Source organism: Carcharhinus amblyrhynchos, chromosome 1 (genome assembly GCF_965287045.1).
Source record: "Carcharhinus amblyrhynchos chromosome 1, sCarAmb.v2.hapA, whole genome shotgun sequence".
NCBI lineage: Eukaryota > Metazoa > Chordata > Chondrichthyes > Carcharhiniformes > Carcharhinidae > Carcharhinus > Carcharhinus amblyrhynchos.
Window position 1 is genome coordinate 104,366,632 of NC_137324.1, and position 21,359 is coordinate 104,387,990.

General features: G+C 39.8%; 1 protein-coding gene across 2 annotated transcripts in view; it reads left to right on the top strand.

Moving 5' to 3' along the window:
* Nucleotides 1-5,683, top strand: part of bod1l1 (biorientation of chromosomes in cell division 1-like 1) — an 81,514-nt gene extending 75,831 nt beyond the window's left edge. For both annotated transcript variants that reach the window (XM_080190018.1, XM_080190027.1), the window contains exon 15: nt 1,701-5,683. In XM_080190018.1, the coding sequence (XP_080046144.1) occupies nt 1,701-1,818 (118 nt within the window). In that variant the 3' untranslated portion in view covers nt 1,819-5,683. The remainder of the gene's footprint in view (nt 1-1,700) is intronic.
* The last annotated feature ends 15,676 nt before the right edge of the window (nt 5,684-21,359 follow it).

Sequence of the window (21,359 nt, forward strand, 5' to 3'; positions counted from 1 at the left end):
AAATCAAGAAAAATGGGGAGACGTCAGGAAGGTAGAATTGAGCCAGAGGTCCTTGATGATTGTATTGAATGGTAGAGCATGTTTGAGGGGGCCATATGATCTATTGCTGCTTGCATTTCTTATGCTCTAATGTTCTATCTCGTAAAGTAATCCAGAAAAGAGGCATTAGCTTGTAATCGTTGAATACAAATTCAGGAAAAATATTTATTTATACAAATTTGCAAGACTATAGAAATCATGGCTGCAGATAGACTTACTTGAGATGGATAACTAAATGGAATAATAAATTTTTGGGCCAGATGACCTATCTGTTCCCTGATTTTTTTTTTTGTTTCATTCATGGGATGTGAGCATTGCTGCCATGTATTGGCCATGGCTAATTGGCTTTGAGAAGTTAGTGATGAGCCATCACCTTGACTACAAGTGAATGGCTTGCTGGGACATTTCAGAAGACAGTTAAGAGTTAGCCACATTGCTATGGGTCTGGAGTTGCTCAACAGCCTGATTGGGTAAGGCGGCAGTTTTTCTTCCCTGAAGAACATAGGTGAACCAGATGGATTTTTATGATGGTCCAGTAGTTTCATGATCACCATTGGTGATGGAATGTTTTTATGAATAGAACTCAAGTTTCCCAGCCGCCAAGTGGGATTTGAACTAATTTCTCCTGTACCACTTGCTGATATGATTACTGAGTTCATCAGTAGTGTGCTTTGCTAGTGCTACTAATTAGTAGCAAAGTAATTGTTAAGACATGAGCAGCAGAATTTTGGATGACCACCATTTTACAGTGTGAAAATGGGAGGTTGACCATGAGTGTATATACTTCAGTGGCAAGTACATTTCTCTTTGTTCAGTAATTACATGGTGTAAATTGCTTTTTTGACTGATACAGGTCACCTAATTTTAGAATCGAAAACTGAATAGGATTTAGCTCAGCAGAATCATTTTTGTGATTTCCTGGGGTCATCTGTTATGAATTAAATTACCTGCATCAGTTTAAAAAATGCAATTTGCATGTAATTTCATATACAAAGAAAAATGTACTTTGTTGCTGAAGTATATACACTCATGGTCAACCTCCCATTTTTCATACCATCATTGGATGGTGATCATTCAATTAAGGATTATGGCATTGGAAGTCTGTTTTTAACATCAGTGGAAAGCCTTTCAGAATTTTAGCAACTTGCTGATCAATTCATTTCTTTTGACTACAATTTAGAAATTTAAGGAGTAAACCATACCTTAGTTTTCCCGGCTTAATAGCTGGCCGATCCCACTTTGCTGGTGTAAGCAACATCTTTCTAAAGGTAATAATCTCTGTGGGTGCTCACTTGAAAAATGCAAATCAGACTGATACTGGACAATTTAACAGGATGAGTACTAATTTGATGAAGTGAGAATGAAATTGTGCCCCATCAAAGATTTGGCTATAAAACCACTAAGGAAAATCTGGATCACATAGTAATGGAGTATAGAAAATTGTGATAAAAGAAATGATGTGGGTGCTGAAAAGCTGAAATAAAAACAGAAAATGCTCTAAATCCAGCAGGTTGGGCAGCATCTGTGAAGAGACAAACAGAGTTAACATTTTGAGTCCATATGACCCTTTTAGTTAATTGCGATCAGGAATAAAATTCTAAACAGAACGTTTAAATCCAAGTACAATATCTACTATATGTCACAATTCTGTTGTTTCACAGATCAAGGAGTCAGCCATCTCCTGTGACTAAACAAGGACGCAAACGTGAAGCAAGTCCAGGAGAACGAAGAAGGGGACAACATAAAATTGAAGTGCCACCAAAAAGAACAAGGCGATAACTAAGAATGCTAGATGTTGTTCTGACTCAAAATTGTTAAGCTATCATGTACATTGTATATTATAAATTAAGTTATATTTGTTGTAGTAACGTAAGGGAAACGTGAAGTCAGTATTGATAGGTTAAATCTGTCTTTTTACTGTACTTAAAATTTTGTGTTGTATATGGGAAATGGTAACGAAAATGTTAACGTGCTTTTACCTGTTGTAACTTGCAATTTTAAGTACGAAGTTTTCATTCTATGAATGTATTTTATTTTTACCAAATCCTATTTAATTGACAAAGTTGTTTGCTGAGACTAAGCAACTGAGGGATGCAGCTATTCACAATATAATACTGTACATTTAACAGGCATCTCTTTGTAATGTTCCATATGTTACATCCTTGGAATGGGTGACCAAAATATTTTGTATTCAAGTAAAACTCATTGAGCATGTACAAATGGTTTATAATAAAACAAAACTTGTTTATATCGTGCCTTATCATGCAGAGACACCTGGAAACACTTCACACCATGAAATAATTTCAAGGTGCATTGACTGCTAATTAGGCAAAGACTGTATTGAGGTTTAATTTTAATGCATCGTATAATGTTTTGATAACTTCTGTAATATGTGGTACTGTGTGAATACTTTGTCCATCATGTTCCTGACATCATACTTTGTTAAACATGTGAACTTTTTCATAAAAAGACAGTAAGATAGCCATCAATGTTGGGAGCTTCTTATCTAGAGTCTAGTTCTAATGTGTATTTTCCAATCTTGTAGTTTTCTCATCATATAACTAAGTTCTGGCTTTGATGTGAATGCAATAGAGTCATTTAAAAGAGAAAAGGGCAGTCTTAATACTTCTAAGAGTCTCAGCTGACCAGTCTTCCAGAATTCCACAGTTCTTTTGCCAAACAAAATTAAACTTGTTCACAGTAATTGTGCTTTCCAAAAATTAAAATCGAAATGCATGCATCTAACCATGCTGGTTATGAAAGTATCAAAAATGTTAGGGTGAACATCACGGTATTCAAAATTTGTTGGTTATAGGGTCAGCCCAGTTAGAATTACTGACAATGAATGCTCAGGGATGGAACTCGTGGGAAAACATAAGTTCAATTTCTTCTTGAAATAGCACTTTTTATTTACAACATAATGCATGAATACGTGGAATTTTACACTTTTAAATTTCAAAATAGAATTTTGATGTTTGTAATATATTTGAAATGTTTTAAGAAATTCCCTTTATGTATAAAGAACACAAAGATAATTTATTTATTGACAGTGTCAGCATTTAAAAGAAAGCTGATTATCTACCAGATGTTCACAATAGATATCCATGATTTGGATATGGGGACCAAGTGTAATACTTATATGTTCACGGGTAACACAGATGGGAATATGTTATGAGGAAGATGCAAAGCAGCTTCAAGAGGATTTGGGCAGACTTAATGAGTGGGCAGAACAGCGGATGGAATATAAAGTGGAAGAATGTGAGGTTATCCACTTTGGTAGGAACCGATGCACGGGATTTCTTAAATTAGGAGATTCAAAGTGTAGCTATACAAAAGGACCTTAGGTGCCTTTGTCAGTAAGTCACTGAAAGCTAACATGCAAGTGCAGCAGGCAATTAGGAAAGCTAATGGTGGCCTTGAATGGTCTATTCTATTAATACCAATATGAGGTATTTCTAGCAAGGAGTTAACATATGTCCTTGCGTACAGAAACTTAGCAACAGTTCTTTTCATGAGGGCTTGAGTAGAGGGATAGTCAAGTCTTGTTTCAAATGCATAGAACCTTGAGTAGACTGCACCTGAAGTAGTGTGCAATTTTGGTCCCCTTACCTTTGGGAAGGATACTGTCATAGATGGAGCGTAACAAAGGTTCACCAGGTTCTCTCATCTTGGGTTGGCAGAGAGATTAGGAAACTGGGCCTGTATTTTCTAGAGTTTTGAAGAATGAAGGGCAAACTGATTGAATCCTACAAAATATTTAAAGGGACAGACGGAACATGCATTTGAGCTGTTTCCCAGTTAAGGAGTCTAGAATCAGGGGACACTTACAAAATAAGGGGGAAGCTACTTAGAACTGAAATGAGGGCCTGACCTTTTTGGATGGCAGGGACCAAACCCCCATCACCAGGAGAGTTGGCAGGTAACATATCCCAGCTGACTCCCAATAGATTTGTCACTTTATGTTCTAACAGATGGTTTGGCAGCAAATTGGGCTTCCATCCTTTGTGGGGATGATGTCATACCTTGGCGAGCTGCTGCCCAATCAGTTTGGCTAGCAGCTCTCCAGGCAGTGCTGCAGTGACAAGCTTGGACATGGAGGACAGGTAAGTGGCAGGGGGTCCAGATGGGGTGGCACGGCAGCACAGTGGTTAGTAGTGCTGCTTTACAGCTCCAGGGTCTTGGGTTCAATTCCCAGCCCAGGTCACTGTGGAGTTTGCACGTTCTCCTCGTGTCTGCGTGAGTTTCCTCCGGGTACTCCGGTTTCCTTCCACAGTCCAAAGATTAGGGTTAGATTGATTGGCTATGCTAAGAAATTGCCCCTTAGTATCCAGGGATGCATAGGTTAGAGGGATTAGTGGGTATAGTATGTAGGGATATTGGGGTAGGACCTGGGTGGGATTGTGTTTGGTGCACTCGATGGGCTGAAGGGCCTCTTTCTGCACTGTAGAGTTCTGTGATTCTATGAGAGGAGCGTAGTGGATAGCATTGGGGCTGGTTTGATCCCAGAAGATAGGCCAGGGAGCAAGGGAGGCATTGTGGGAGGGTGTCACCATCAGAAGAGGGTTTCTGATGGAGGTGCCATTTCTGGCCCAAGATGTAAGTTTTTAACATTCTCCCTACCTGATATGTCATCTGCCCACAACCTAGAAAATGAGGCTGGGCAGGAAATGGCCCTTGAATGGCCACATAAGAGGCTTAACTGGGGCAAGGGTGAGTTTGCCCCTTGGCCCAACCTGCCCCACCACAAAATTGTTTGACATTAAGGGCGGCTGGGTTTCCAGAATGACAGCAGGCTTGAAAGGGTACTCCTGCTCCTATGTGAGGGATTTCTAGTTTAGTGATGCCTGTCCTTCTGTACAGAAAATTAGCAAGATTTCTTTCATGATTATATTAAATAGCTTGAATCTTTGCATTCTGTTTCCATCTCAACAAATTCCTCTACCAGAACTGTTGTTTCATAAGATCACAGCCTGAACACCCAACTGTGTTCTATTTGAGGTCCCATTTAACCTTTAAAAAATTGAGCATTTCCTGTAAAAGTTGGAAATATTTTCTCTCAAATCTTAAATTTCTGAAAGACACTTTTGATTTGTCCAGAAAAGGGTGTTGGTACTGAGAGGACTTTAATAGGTTAGTTTTTGAAGCATTTTATTTGACTTTTGTTAGTAATATAAAAGTGAACAAATATTGTTTTTTGATAACTGAAAAGCAATTGGGTTAAGTATTTGATCTTTAGTCTGATAAGTAAATGCACTAAAATACATTTCATTTCACAGTTTTTAGATGTTGAGCACAATGTAGTTGATGCTCTTCACAGTACACAGTTTGTACTTCAGTACATTACATGGAAATTGGTATATGGTTGTTGGACTGTTGAGGCAGTTTCAGTAAACTGTATTGAAGTGCTTCCTGGATTGACAGGTAGTCTAGGCAGTCGTCTAGTATGGTCAATGGTAGCATAAGTGACGTCATTATTTTCTTTCCGAAAATCTCTAGATTCCAAATCCTACACGAGGAGCAAAGTGGCAATTCAATGGGAAATTATTAAAAAGAATGTTAAGAATATATGTATTTTACAAGTCACATGCCAATTGACAGTGCATAAAACATGTGAAAATATTATTTATTACATTAATAAACTTGAATGGACATGTAATTGGCAAATGTATTTCAACCTGTATTACATTTTGGTAAGGAAATGTTCAAATCACATATTGAAAAGTAGGTATTTAAATAGACTAGAGAAGCAAAGGGAGTGGAGAGTACAAATATGTAAATCACTTAACAGTTGTCACCATGGTCAATAAAACTAACAAATGCAAACCAAGCACTCAGGTTTGATTCCAGAGGGATACAATTGAAAAATGGAGAAGTTATGCTGAATTTGTATGAAACTTTGATTAGGTCCTGCTTGCAGTACTGTGCCATTCTGGCTGCTACATTAAGGAGAAAACAAGATATAGAGGCACTGAAGAATGCAAAACAGATATAGAAGGGTGTTGCAGAACTGAGAAATCATACTTATCAGTAAAGTATAATCAGTCAGGGTCTCTTTTCTCTTGAAATGGGGGAGTGACCTAATGGAGGTCTTTGAATTCATTTTTAAAATTTGACCATAGAGTGGATGCATTTAAGCAGGTGCGAGGGGATACTGCATTGTCTGGATTAAGTTCACAGCCAGAAAATTTACAGACAACCTTTCTATCCTGATACCAATTGAGGTCCTCAAGAAGGCAATTAATGCCTAGGTAAAGGTCTTATCCTGATACCTTGCCAATGCTGATATTCAACCAATACAGGTAACGGACTTGCCATGTGGAAACCAAAAAACAAATCCTTTTTTTTTTGCAAATTTCTGGGAGGGTTAAAGGGTTTGTTGGTCAATGGCATGCTGCCAAAATCATATGATTTTTGGTGATCTTGCTACTGGACAAACCATCCCGCCATCACTCACCTGTGGTGTGGATCTTAGTGATCCTAGGCCTTGGGTGAATGCATTTCCGGCAGCAGTTCCCCCTGGTGCTGCTGCTGTGCAAAACACAGTTGCTGGCTTCTGATTGACCAGCAACTCTCAAGCGGTGTGGATTCTACAGGCCCATCAGTATAGAGTTTAGTGTCTGATGGATTCTTAATCCAGCAGCCGATCTGAACAAAGTGAACATGGAATTATCACTGGCTTTCCAGCCAGCTAGTGAGTCCTGCATCACCTCTGTTAAATGCCACCCAGTGTGTTTCCACCTATGGCTAGAAGCCCTCAATTGAGGAAAGTCACCAAGAAGTCAAATAGTGATTTTAGAGGAAATGTCTTTACCCAGAGAGTGGAACATGCTGACACAGAGTAGTTGAGAGTATATACATTAATTTCAGAGAGCAGAGAGTTCTGCTGAAAGTTAGGGGAAGGATGAGTGGAGATTAAATTAGGGCTGACGTGGACTAGTGAGCTAAGTGATCTGCTTCTGTAGTGTACACTCTATATAATAAAAGAACAAACAACAATTTTTTGGAACTATCTCATTTCAAATGGAAATTGACTGGACATGATTCCTAATGCTAACCAGACATCATCAGAGATCGGAAGTTGACAATGTCAAGAACCTGGAAAGAAGCAAAAAGAAAAAAAAAAGCCCAATTCCCCAAAAAAAGTTATGACGTTGACAGCTACATTCTTTACAAAAATAGGCTTGTAATTGGGGGAAAAAAAAACTGGTAAAAATGGAGATAGAGATACCTGGTAAACCCCCTCACCCTGTCACCAACAACTCATTTGATGGCTTACTGAGTCACTATATTGCATGGTGTAATAAGTTGCACAGAAAATTCTGTCCCAGGTTTAGCTTTTATTCTGCTCCCTGCTGATTGTAACTGGGGCTCAACAACTGGCTTCTGCTTTGCATCCCTTTGTCGAGAAGGAAGGCAGAAAGAAACTATAGCTTTGAATTATCGAAGCACATATAATAACTTATTTATGGGCACATTAATTTAAAATGATGGTGATTGGAACGGGACCATTAATGGATAGCCAGGTTAATACCACAGGTATAGATGACAGACATGTTAAATTATTGTTTTGTTTCAAAATAAATATTTACCTTCGGTATTTCATGAAGATGGAACAGGTAGACTTGCAAATGAAAGGTGAGTTAAGCAATGAAATAATTGCATTTAAAATAAAAAAGAGGGCTGTCTTGAATAAATAAAAGGAGAGTAAAAGCCCTGGTCCAGATGAACTGCAGTCATGTATTTTAAAATGATATCAGGATGTCAGCGATATTACACAAATTGAATAATCTGTTTGAAAAAGAGTGCCAAAAGGCTGGAGAATAGCTAATATAATTCCTATATTATGAAGGGGGACAAGTCACATCTGAAGTTTATACACCAGTTATTTTAATGTGCGGAGTAAGAAAAATGGAATCTCGTCTAAAAGAGTGTAGAGCAACACATAGAAATGAAATATTTAATAATAACCAGCTTTTTTTGAGTTAAAAGAGTAGACAATGGCAATGGCAAATGTAATTTACCTGGATTTTTGAAAAGCCTTTAATAAGCTGCCCCCTAAGAGACAAATGAATACGGTCAGAGAATATGGACCAGTAAGAAGTCTCATAACACCAGGTTAAACTCAAAACAGAATTATTTGGAATCATGAGCTTTCAGAGCACTGCTTCTTCATCAGGTGAGTGGTGAAGGAGTAGCACTCCGAAAGCTCATGATTCCAAATAAACCTGTTGGACTTTAACTTGGTGTTGGGAAACTTCTTACTATGCCCACCTCAGTCCAACTCCAGCATCTTCACATCAGAGAATATGGAGTTAGGGGGACAAGTGGCTGAATGGATTACTAGCTGGCTTCCAAACAGAAAGCAGAGTGGGCATAAAGAAATAAAAGGATCTGTGCTGAGACCACTGCTATTCACAATTTAATGAATTGGATGTGGAATCAAAATATAATTTCTAAGTTTGTGGATGATATCAAATTGGGCGAGAGGGGAGATAGTTAACACTGAGAAGAACTGTAACAGATTACAGGAGAATTTTGATAAACTTGCAGAGTGGACAAATAATTGGTAAATTAAGATTAACAATATGAGATAATAACATTTAGGTTGGGAGAACAGGGAGGTCATTTATTACATGGTGCAAATATAGGTGGGCTGGAGAAACAAAGGGATCTTAGAGTACTAATGTACCAATCACTAAAAATTACATCACAGGCCAGTGAAGCCACAAAATTAAAGCCAAGCAGTAATCTTTATTTCCAAAGGGATGAAACTATAAATTAGGTAAGTTATGCTAAACCTGTATTAGATCTTGGTTAGAACACACAGAGGAGTATTGCATGTAGCTCTGGTCTTATAGAAAGGATATAGAGGTACTGAAGAAGTTGCAGGAAAGCTTTACAAGGTAATTAGCTCATTATCCATTATTTACAAAAAGCATCACTATCCCTCTCGAGAGGCATCACTCTGCAAGCATGGGGCAGGTAGCAGCTCTTTGTGAACCACCATAGCCAGTATGGAAATTAAACTACATTTTTGGTGTCATATTGCATCATACTCTAGCCATCTAGCCAACTCATCTGTCCTATCCCCCAGAGATTTATAAGGGTGCTACCAGAAATGTGTCACTTTCCTCTTGAAAAAGAAAGCTGAGGGCTAATATAATAGAGATTTTTTTTGAGTTTTATCGTTTATTGATTCATGTGATGTGGGCATCACTCGTTTGGGCCGGCATTCAATTCTGAGGCTATTTAAAAGTCAACCACATTGCTGTAGATCTGGAGTCATGTGTAAGTCAGATCAGGTAAGAATGGCAGATTTCTTTCCCTAAAGGACACTGGTGAACCTAATGGATTCATGGTCACCATTAGACTTTTAATTCCAGATTTTTAATGAATTCAAATTTCACCATCTGCTGTGGTCCCTAGGTCCATTATCCTGTGTCTCTAGTTTACTAGACTAGTGATAATACGCTACCTCCCCATAAGTGGATAGAGAACATTTCCTCTTGCAAGCAGGAGCATAACCACTGCATTACAATCTTAAAATGTAAATGGTTACCAAGAAAACTAATAGGAAATTCAGAAGAAACTTCTTCACCCAAAGAGTGGTGATAACATGGAACTTGTTACATTCCCCCCCCCTCACCCCCCCCAGTGTGTGCATGGGTTTTTTCTGGGTATTGTGATTTCCTCCCACAGTCCAAAGATGTGCAGGCTAGGTGGCTTGACCATGCTAAATTGCCCTTTAGTGTCCAAAGACATGTAGGTTAGCTGAATTAGTTATGGTAAATGCACAGGGTTACAGGCATAGGGTAGAGGGGAGGGGCTGGGTGGGATCCTCTTTTCAAAAGTCGGTGCAGACTCGATGGGCTGGATGGCCTCTTTCTGCATTGTAGGAATCCTATGGTTACTAGAAGGAGTTAACAGCATAAGTGCATATTAGACAAGCATATGAGGGAGAGGGAAATAAAGTATTTTTAAAGTTAAAAGTTTATTTATCAGTCACAGGTAAGGCTTACATTAACACTGCAATGAAGTTACTGTGAAATTCCCCTAGTCACCACAGTCCAGCACCTGTTTGGGTCAATGCACCTAACCAGCACATCTTTCAGAATGTCGGAGGAAACTGGAGCACCCCCGGAAACCCACACAAACACGAGGTGAACGTGCAAACTCCAGACAGACAGTAACCCAAGCAGGGAATCAAACCTGGGTCCCTGGTGCTGTGAGGCAGCAGTGCTAACCACTGTGCTACCGTGCCGCCCATATGAGGGAATAGAGGGGTATAATGACAGACTTAGATGAAGAAAGATGGGAGCAGATTTGAATGCAGCAAACAGCCTGTTTCCATGCAATATATCCAGTGCTATCCTATATAGATCATAGATCATAGAACTCTACAGTGCAGAAAGAGGCCCTTTGGCCCATCGCGTCTGCGCCAACCACAATCCCATCCAGGCCCTAGCCCCACATCCCTACATATTTTACCCGCTAATCCCTAACCTACACCTCTCAAGACACTAACGGGTAATTTTAGCATGGCCAATCAACCTAACCCACACATCTTTTGGACTGTTGGAAACCGGAACACCCGGAGGAAACCCACGCAGACACGAGGATAATGTGCAAACTCCACACAGACAGTGACCCAAGCCGGGAATTGAACCCAGGTCCTTGGAGCTCTGAAGCAGCACAGCTAACCACGTGCTACCGTGCCGCCCCGTGTAAGGAGAAAATTCAGCCAGGATTGCCACTCTTGGCTTCTATCCTTGATGAGATGTATATATTATGCAGATGTCAGGTCAGGCCAGGGTTTTGCTTGACACTGACACAGTACAATTAAATGATCTGCCAGATACTCGAGGTCTGGGAAAAGTATTAAGATGGTGGTCAGGCAGAACTTGCTATGTTTTCTCAATGCTAGCCCCTTCCTGCTTTCCTCTCCCCAACCAGATTTTAACTTCTGAACTTTTTACAAATGTCAGGATTCAAAGACATAATTCGGGTGCTGACGCAATTTTAGTCTTGAAGTTGAAAGAGCGGAATCAGGCTAAAAAGATCTAGATAAGTATTATTTTGTTCTGAATGTTGTAATGGTACTTCGTGGTCCAGGGTATGAATATCTCCAGTTACTCATTATAGAAAAGATGCGGATCTGGGACCAAGCATGATTACTCTATCATAGTACAGCATAGGCATGATGGACTGAATAGCCTTCTTCACTGGTTGTACATTGTGGGAAAAAATCCACAGCACTTCATAGAAGCATTATCAGAAACATTTTACACTAAGTCACAAAAAGAGGTATTACGATAGGTGAGAATAAATTTTAAGGAGTATCTTAAAGAAGCAGAGGAAGTTGAACATGAACATGAAGAATAGTCTACAATAGCTGTGTTGGACAGCTGCTGACTACATCATCGACCTTTGGAAAGAGAATGGAAAGAGGAAAGCAGGGAAATGATTAAAAAAGCAACACAGATAGCAACATTACTTAACCCAATTCAATAAAATACATTACAATTTTTTGAAAGGTGGAAAGTGGGGATTTACCTCTTCATTGGTTTGTACGGCAATATCTCTTTGGTCTCTGAGTAGGAGAATTGAACTTGGCTGTTGTCTTTCTATAATAAGTTAGACATCATAAAACATCTTAGGACTTGTAGTATATACACTCCCACAAAGTTTCTGATTTTGTCATTTACATCTTTTTGATGAATGTGATGAATGATTAATGTGATCTTAAGATCAGAGAACGTCTTAGCTACCACCTGAAGCCTTGAGTACTGTATAGTACTGTAGTTAGAAACTGTGGACATTTGTCAGAGGCAATACTTAACATATTTCATAAAGTGTTAAAAAAGTTGAAGATGTTGTTGGCAAATGAGTGGAAATTAAGAACAATGTTTATAAAGCCAAAGGAAACATCATCAAATCTGAGATTAGAATTGATTCTTTGGTTCATGTATTGATATCATGCAACTCAGTCATATGCAAACATGAATGTATCCCTTTATATGAGATCAAAGATGCCACTGGCACATGTTAAGTATTTAGGATCTAAATGAAAAACTTTATATTATTCAGCCTATTTCCTGAATGGGGAAGATCCGAGCAATTGATGGCCAAATCATTTTGTCAGCTACAACAAACTTGCATCCTCCAGCACTAATCTTTCATGCCCAATAGTCATCTCCTATTTTTTGTTATCCTGTCAGTTATCACCATTTCTCACATAGCTCAAAGATGCCTGATAGAGCTGTGGGTATAGTTCAGAGGGAACAGGACACGCATTAGAAACCAAAAGGAGCATCTAGCTTTAATAGAACAAACAATGGCTATATGGGAACGATGCTCCCTCTCCACTGCAGGTAAGTATCTAATCATTAGGTGTGAGGCACTTTTGACGTTACTGCACATAGTGCAGGTTTTGGCCCATTCCTTCCTGAGCAATCACCCAAGCCATTTTTCGCTTCATCTAGAGTTCAAAAATGGATCATGTTTGCAGGGACACAATGTACAAGTCTTTTGAAAAAGAGGGAAAAACATGTCCAACATAATCCTGACGGCCATCTTTGTGTGTGGCTGTATCAAGTTATGCTTAGATCCTCATAACGCAAACACCAAGTGCATTACGGACTGAGATTTTATCTATCCTCAGTGTTGTGAAGGATGGGTCAGGCCAAGCTGCTGCAAGTAGTTGGACATGTCCCTCATGGAATAAATTATGCAAAGATACATCTTTGACCACAAGTCCAAAAGGCAGTAGTCTGCACATAACACCCTAGAGGGCCTACTGGAAAAGAAGACAGTGGATCCTGTCGAATGGTTCCCTGAGCAGACTAGCAGAGTAATTTGGCAGAATGCCTCATCACCAGAACTTTCAAACAAGCACCAAGACCTAGTGTGGCTGGTGGTGAGAAAGGCTCTTCCTGTTAGATCCTTCCTACATGCTTGGAGTCCGCCTTCGAGGTGACTGGGGTGCGGAAGAGATCTTTGTCCACCTCCTCGTGGAATGTGTCCTTGCAAAGAAGGCCTGGAGAGAGATGAGGTGGTTTTTGTCAAGCTTCATTCCGAGCAGTTCTGTGATGCAGGATTCTGAGCTCTACGGGCTGTTCCCAGGGATGCACACCGAGACAAACATCTGCTCTTGTTGTGCGATTATCTACTAGGTGAAAAACACTTTTTAGTCTGTCCAAACTTGTTGGGTCTTCGACCGAGTATTGCAGACTGGCACATTTCAAAGCCCAGGGCTATGTGCTGAGTCTCAGGCATGGCACTGCAGTACCTCTTCCAACCACTGCAGCACTGTGCATGGATGAGCTGGAGAGGTATCCACCAATCTGATTGGCTGACAGCTCTCCAAGACAGGATTTCCTTCCATGTGCAGATGGAAGTCCCACCTCCTGCCAATAAATGCTCATTCGAGTGGGAAATGGCAGTGGGCCTGTCAGAGTTGGAGGGGATAGGCCCCTACCCGAATGATAGGTACCAAGCACTCCATGTCCTGAAAATTACAGGCACTGTTTCTCTTTTCACACATCCACCAGACATGCTGAGAATTCCCAGTATTTTCTGTTTGATTAAAAGAGCTAGTTTAGCTAAAACAACTGAAGCTAAGACTCTAATCTTTTCCTTGTTCTTAAAATTCTTGAGAGAAAACTGAATAAAGAATTTTAAGTCTCTCCATTTATAAAATGAGATTAGTGGTAATGAAAAAACTCTTTAAATATTGACTGAACTAATATTCACAAGGGTAAGTGTCAAAGTGTGCATTCCAGGAGAAGAAACTTTCAAATTAATCCCCACAGTGTCATCAGAGTTATTACTCAAAAGTTCTTTCAGTCAAGTAAATTCAATGATCATTTGGATACTTCATGCACGATTCTGAGAGGATAATATTTGATAAAATGTGCTCTGGAGGCACACATTTCAAATCTTTGTTTTCTTCCCTGTAAAAGTGAGGATAAAATGAAGGAGAATTTATCCCAGTGGTTCCCTTGACAGCAATAGCTGTTTTCTCAATTATCTTTTGGGCCACAACTAGAGAGAAAGGGAGTGAAGAAACAGGGGGAAAACAAGTATTTTTTCTTCCTATCCATGAATATATATATATAAAAACTAATAATACTGAAAGAGAATTTGCATTAATGTAGCATCTTTCATAAGTGCTTAACAGCGAATGCTTCTTTATTGTGAAGTGCAGTCAATATGGTTATCTAGACAAATGTTAGTATTTTCTTAGAAAGTCACTTACAGATTTCAGGATGGATCCTAAATAATACCATCCTCAAAACCGACAAAATTAATTCCAGCACCCTCCTGTCATCAGGACACAGGGAAGAAAGTAGAATTGTTTGTCATATCAATAAATTAAACTGATAGTACTATTTTAGTACCTTTCATTCTTTTTTTAACCATCCTTATTGTTGTCAAGATTATGCAAACAATAAGTATTACGACTGCTGAAGTGCTGGTGATCACCAGCCATGGAATTCCGGTCTCACTGGTATTGTTTGACGTGCTGAGTGTGGTTTCCACTGAGGATGTGACAGAACCTACAGAAATAAATCCCAGCTAAATCATTTTCTGTGAAATTCACTTTTCTTAAATAAGATGTCAGAATACAATAATAAGGTAGATTACCAGACGTTGGTATTTCCACTAGGTTGCTTTTCTCAGTACCAAGATCATTACTGACTTTACAGAAGAAAAGGCCATTCCCCTCCTTCACTCTGGGATTAAGCACCAGCGTTTGTTCATAATGTTTTATTTTCTTGGCTTTTGCTGTCTTGCTGGCCTTCCTGTGCCACATATAAAGGATAGGTAAAGAGCCTCTTGAAACTTCACATTTCAATACCACTGAGCTTTGTTCGGTAATATTTTGAGTGTGAAAAACTCTGACAATGGGTTTTGAAACGGCATCTGAAAAAAAGAGGGTATTTTTCAAAATGGGAAGAAATAAAACTTTGACCAATGAATAGTTTATTGTAAACAATCTACACTATCAGTTATTCCTTATTTTTGATTTGATTTATTATTGTCACATATTGGGATACAGTGAAAAGTATTGTTTCTTGCACATTATACAGACAAAACATACCATTCACAGAGAACGAAAACAGAGGGTGCAGAATGTAGTATTACAGTCATAGCTAGGGAGTGGAGAGAAATTAATTTAATGCAAGGTAGTTCAATTCAAAAGTCTGATGGCAGCAGGAAAAAAGCTGTTCTTGAGTCAGTTGATGCGTGATCTCAGACTTTTGTTATCTTTTTCCTGATGGAAGAAGGTGGAAGAGAATGTGTCCACGGTGGGAGGAGCCCTTAATTATGCTGGCTGCTTTTCTGAGACAGTGGGAAATTTAGACAGAGTCAATGGATGGGAGGCAGGTTTACATGATAGATTGGGCTACATTCACAACCCTTTGTAGTTTCTTGCAGTCTTGGGCAAAGCAGGAGCCATACCAAGCTGTGATACAACCAGAAAGAATGCGTTCTATGGTGCATCTGTAAAAGTTGGCGACAGTTGTAGCTGACATGCCAAATTTCCTTAGTCTTCTTGTTTACAGAAGCTGCGTGAAAACTGTTATTTGACTAGGACGAGCATTATGACTCCATAAGTAACAAAATAATAAAGATTCCATGATACATTTTTTTACCTGGCCCTTAAGTGAGTACGAAGTTATTTGCCAATGACGTTGAGTAGGAAAGTTCTCTCCACTGCCCACCATCCACTCATTTTTTGCTGGTGCAGAAGAATTTAATCAAGACACATCACAGGAAGGTCACAATTACAAGGGATTATCTGCAGCAAGGTTCAGTAATAAAAGGCACCAGGAAATGTGCAGATGTCTCCCATCAAATGATTTCAGGTTCTATGACGTGTCAATGGAAACATTTCCCTTTAATCATTGGAAATGTTAAAACTTTGCTGCATTCCCACATCATGCAGCAGGAAAAATAAAATGAGAAAGTTAGTGAAAGTCTTTTAAAATAGTTTTCTTTGAACACCTGCCATCTTACCTCTGGTGACCATAAGGAAAGTCTCTTTAGATCTGACACTTTCGTTCTTGCCATGTGCCTCACACCTGTACAATCCAAGATCTTCCAGTCTTAGCTGAGTGATTAGAAGTGAGAGATTCCCAGATGAAGAACTTCCTGGTAGTTGAATCCTGTTCCCATAAGTTTTATCTTGAACATTGACTTTAGAATTGCTATTATTAACAGCAGTCCCCATGATGAACACTGAATTATTCTTCAACCAACTGAAGCTGGTGAATTGGTGATGAATGAAACTGAAAGAACACGGGAGCAACACACTTCTCCCGACTGACCCATTCACCTTATTTAGCTGCGCTTGACTAACAGAAACTGCAAAGAAACAAGCAGAGAGATAAATAATTTCTAAATAATGAATTTCCACTTTATTTTACAAAATATTTTCCTGACATTTTTAAATGATTTCAGAATAAGGTCTACTTACATACCAATTATACCAGAAGGGAGGGTAATAGTCTTTTAAAATACTTTCCACATTCACATGGACATCTTGGGGACTCAGTCAATTTTTGATGAGTTTCAATAACCCCTATGCCTCCACACTGCCATCAATGCAAAGAGAGAATGAAACCCACATACGTTTGATCAAGTTTGTCACTGAGACTGAAAATAATGTCAAATTCACTCTCCCATTAAAACATATTGAAGATTAAAGTCAGAGGATTGCAATCATACTGGTAATGCTTCTAATACAACTTGTAACATCATTCTCTTTCACTCAGATCTGTTATGTATAATAGAGATGTAGAAAAATTGAAGCAGGAGGAGGCTATTTGGCCCTTCGAGCCTGCTCCACTATTCATTACGATCATGGCTGATCATCCAACGCATTAGCCTCATCTTGCTTCTACCCCACCACCTTTGATCCCATTTGTCCCAAGTATTTTTTCTAGCCACCTCTTGAATACATTCAGTGTTTTAGCATCAACTGCTTCCTGTGGTAATGAATTCCACAGGCTCACTACTCTTTGGGAAGAAATGCCTCCTCACCTCTGTCCTAAATGGTATACACTGAATTCTCAGATTGTGGATGGAATTGAAGCATCAATAAAGTGTGGTCCAAGATTACAGTGAGCCCATTTTGGACCGGCTTACCCAGATATCTCATTGTCAGGTTTCCATGATTCTAGTGAGAAACAACTAATGAGAATATTCAAGGAGTTCTACTTGCATGATAGTATATATTATTGTAGTTAATATGATAGATATTGAGGATAGAAATTATCTTATCTTCAGGTTGTGCCTTTCATAATAACCTCAAGATGTCCCAAAACGATTTACAGCCACAAAGTATTTTAAAATGTAGTCGCTGTTTGAGTGATGGGAAACTTAACAGCCAATTTGCAAACACCAAGGTCTTACAAACAGTAAGAGGGATAATGTTGGCCATAACACCAGGGGAACAGCCCTACCAAAAGTACAACGTTGTTGTTCCTATCCCACTAGAGGCCATTGAAATAATGGCCCAAATCTTCCATTCAGGGCTGGGATCTTTGTTTTGGATTCTGAACAGGCGGCAAAGTTCACACCTACCTTCCTCCAATTTTACAGGGCAGCATTCTGATGGAGAACCCTTCACAACTGATTTGGAGTAGGAATCCTGCGAGGGAGCAGCAGACAGAATCCATGAAGAAACCATACCCCCCTTTTTATTGCACTAGTCGCCAAGATCCTGATAAGTAGGTAGACTGCAGTTTGATGAGGTGGCAGAGCAGCAGGACAGGTGGGTGAGGTGGCAGGGTGGCAGGTCAGTAGCATGGCAGGAAAGCAGATGGTTTATTGGGTAGGTGGGTTGGGCTGTAGTTGGGTCAGGGGTTAGTCAGGTCATATCAAGGCTAGTTAGGTCAGATCAGAGGGACAGGGAATCTGGTGGGTTTGGGTCAGGAAGGATCAGGGGAGACTCGGGGAGCCAAGAGGTGAGTCAGGTCGTAGGGTCGGGTCACATCGGTTTGGAGTGTAATTAGGGAATCAAGAGTTTGAGCAGTTAGTGTGAGTGATTGGGGCATCAGCTGTATAGTTACCCCAGAGTCAGAGTAGGTTTCTCTTTATCCAACATTTCAGTAACTGTCCAGCTGAGTAAATTAAAATGTCCAAAGTCTCCCACTCTAATTCAGAATGTTATTATGGGGTTCCAGTAAACAGGGCAATTGCCCACTGGAAGTTCAAACTTTCCAGTCAATACTCATGAAGTATGGGGCGGGATTTTTCGGCCGATCTCGCCCCAAGACCAGAAAATCCTGCCCGAGATCAATGGACCTTTGCATGATCCACCCCTACCTGCTACAATTCCCGTGATGGGAGGGACGGGAAAATTCCTCGTGTTGGGACTTCCAAGGGGTCCCATTGCACATTCTGTGGAATACATCTCCTCTTCGACTAGCTGGAAATGGGAAAATCTGGACCAATGAATCATCCAAAAGACAGTGACACCAATAGTGCAGAACTCCCTCAATGCTGCACTGAAATGTTATTGTAATTACACAGTCAAGTCTCTGGGGTGGGGCTTAAATCTACAACCTTTTGAGTTAAAGCTGAGAGGACTGAGAGTAGAAAAGGGTGTCATGAACTTTGCAATACAATATGTTTTAATACGTACCTTTAACCTAAAGTAAAACAGAAAATTCTGGAAACGCACGTGTAACTAGAATTCCTGGTAAACACCACGGTTTGAAGAAATGTCCATGTGATCTCACGTTGCCATGGGGAGGGAAACTCAAATAGAAACTCACTGGGATGTCGAATGGCAGTTTTAGCACCTCTCACAAGTAGCTGACAGAACAGAGAAAAGCTGCTGCTGAGATGTAGGCAGGGCTAGGAAAAGGTCTTCTCTGTTCTTGATGGTGACGGAAATAAAAGCCTCTATTGGAGTAAATGATTTTAATAGAGTCATCTAAACCCTTTTAAGTGTTTGAACACAAGGCTAGACTTATACACAAACCCATGGCAGCTTCTGAGGCATGGCAGTGGGGTGCCCTCTGCTTGAGGGCTGGCAACCTCATGACTGCTCTCTCTCCTCTGATCTTTTCTCAGAGACTGCAATCACTCTCATGGCTTTCCCTACCCTCCTGGCTCTATGACCACTGACATCTAGCTGGGCCTCTGGTCCCAGCACTTAGACTCAGGAATCTTTCTGCAGTGTCTCTTCTGGCCACTGTAGCGCTGTTTCTGGAGGACCTGGGGGGGGGCAGCAGGCCATTCTGATTGGCTGTCCAAAGTCAGATTTCTTCCAGACTGAGCAATAGAAGTCCTGCCTTATGCCTATCAACGTGTATTAGAATATTAAACGGCAGCAGTGCTCTTGAAGTTGGCAGGGGTGTGTTGACTCACATATGCTGACTTCCGATTCCGGGGAACATACTAAAAATGCAGGCTATGAATCTCTGTAATTCTGCATTGTTAAAACTGCCATAACCTGAGGGAGTAGGGCTTTCATCGAGGTGTGTCTTGCTGGTGATAACTAAATTTGGAAAACTCAGACACAGTGGAACAATAGTTGAGGGACACCAAAAGTTTTGACCTAGAATGATGGGGTGTGGTGAACCTCTGATAGAGAGCTAGAAGCAACTTTGAGACTGACCCTTTGATGCCACATAACTACCAGAAGCATGATATTGAGTAATCTTTTGTAAAGCCTGTTTCGGGTGCATTTACATTAATGTATATGGTTCCATTTCATTTAGTTTGATGTATCAGTTAACTTAAAATTAATGTTTGATCTGTTTTGATTTTAGCTTGTTACAGTAAAATCCTTATGAAATGAAACCCTGTCTTTCAGCAATTTCCATGGTGTATGGGGATTTCTTTCTCTTGAAACATTATCGGTTTCTATGGGGATTGTAGTAAAGGAAACAGGGGTTCCAATCTTCAGGGCAATGACAATGATTGCCAGATGGGTAGGTGTGTGAGGTGCTACATGGATGAGATTTGTAAGTAGGTAAACGAGTCAGAAAGTAGTTGGGTTGTGTCAAAGTGCAGTGAGGTTGGGTTGTGGGGAATTAGTGGAGTCAGCTTCGGTCAGGAGTCAGCTGGCTGATCGGGGGTAGTTGGGTGGTCGAGAATAGTCAAGTTCAGAGGCACGGGGTTACCTAGGTGTTAGATTACATTTTAATCTGTCTACCATTTCTTGGGCATGTATCCAGGTATACCGTGTGGAACACTCCCAAGTTTCCAATCAGAGTCAGAGACATTTATGGTGGGCTTGGGGAGCAGAGGAATTGCCCCAGTTGAAAGTTCCAGGCAATTCCCACATAGATCCATTCACAAATACTTTCATAGGATTCTGACAAACATCACCAGTCACAAATCCAGTGGCTGACAGTCCGGAGACCAGAAGACTTACTCCTCACCACTCTGTAATCGGAGAATGCAACACATTTTGGGGGACTTTATTAACAAATATCTTCTAGGAAGTTAGCAGTCAGAAGAGATTTTTTTGTATGCTTTTAAAAATCAAATGATGTTAGTTTTTGTGGTTATGTACCAGTTTTATTATTGTTAACATGGTCAATTCTTGCTTTATGCAAGTTCAACAGCGTATAGGGGACTAAGTGGCGCCACAAGGAAAACCGCCCTTTCATCGTTATTCTTAGTTAACACCTCCATAAAGAGATCTGAACATTCTCACCCTAAAACCGAATTGATATATCTCCATGATGTAGTTCTGCACATAATTCAGCAGTAACTGGTAATAACACTCAACTGCATGGGAAATAGAACAATTCACACAGGTGCTGAGAGAAGAGATACAATGCTGATACTGGTACTAAGATGTGCTAAAGATTTGGGGAGCGGGGAATTTATTAAACACTTGGTATACACAATGACCCTGAAGGTGCTGACAGTGAGAAAGAAATTTGAAAAATACTTTGGTAACATAAGCATCTCTTAAAATGACCAGAAAATATTATAAAGTAACAGATGAAAACACTGAAATTTTAGTAATAAATTCAATTTTGGAATCTTTGGAGACACTGAAACAATTATTAGCACACATTTTTGTAATAAAAATTGATAATTTTTGCAACTTTTAGTTTAATGACAATTATGCTCAAGTTCAAATAATCTACAGATATTGATAGCATAAGTGGATCCCACACTAACCATTTTGATGCATCATTTTCAACTCATCTCCAATCTGAGGGCCTTTGATACCTTTTGTTTCCTGTATTACTTACCAGTAACAATAGAAAGCCAGGTAAAGAGCTGAATTCTTGAAATCTTTACTGTCATTGTGATCCTTTGTACAGTTCAGCAGAAGTAAT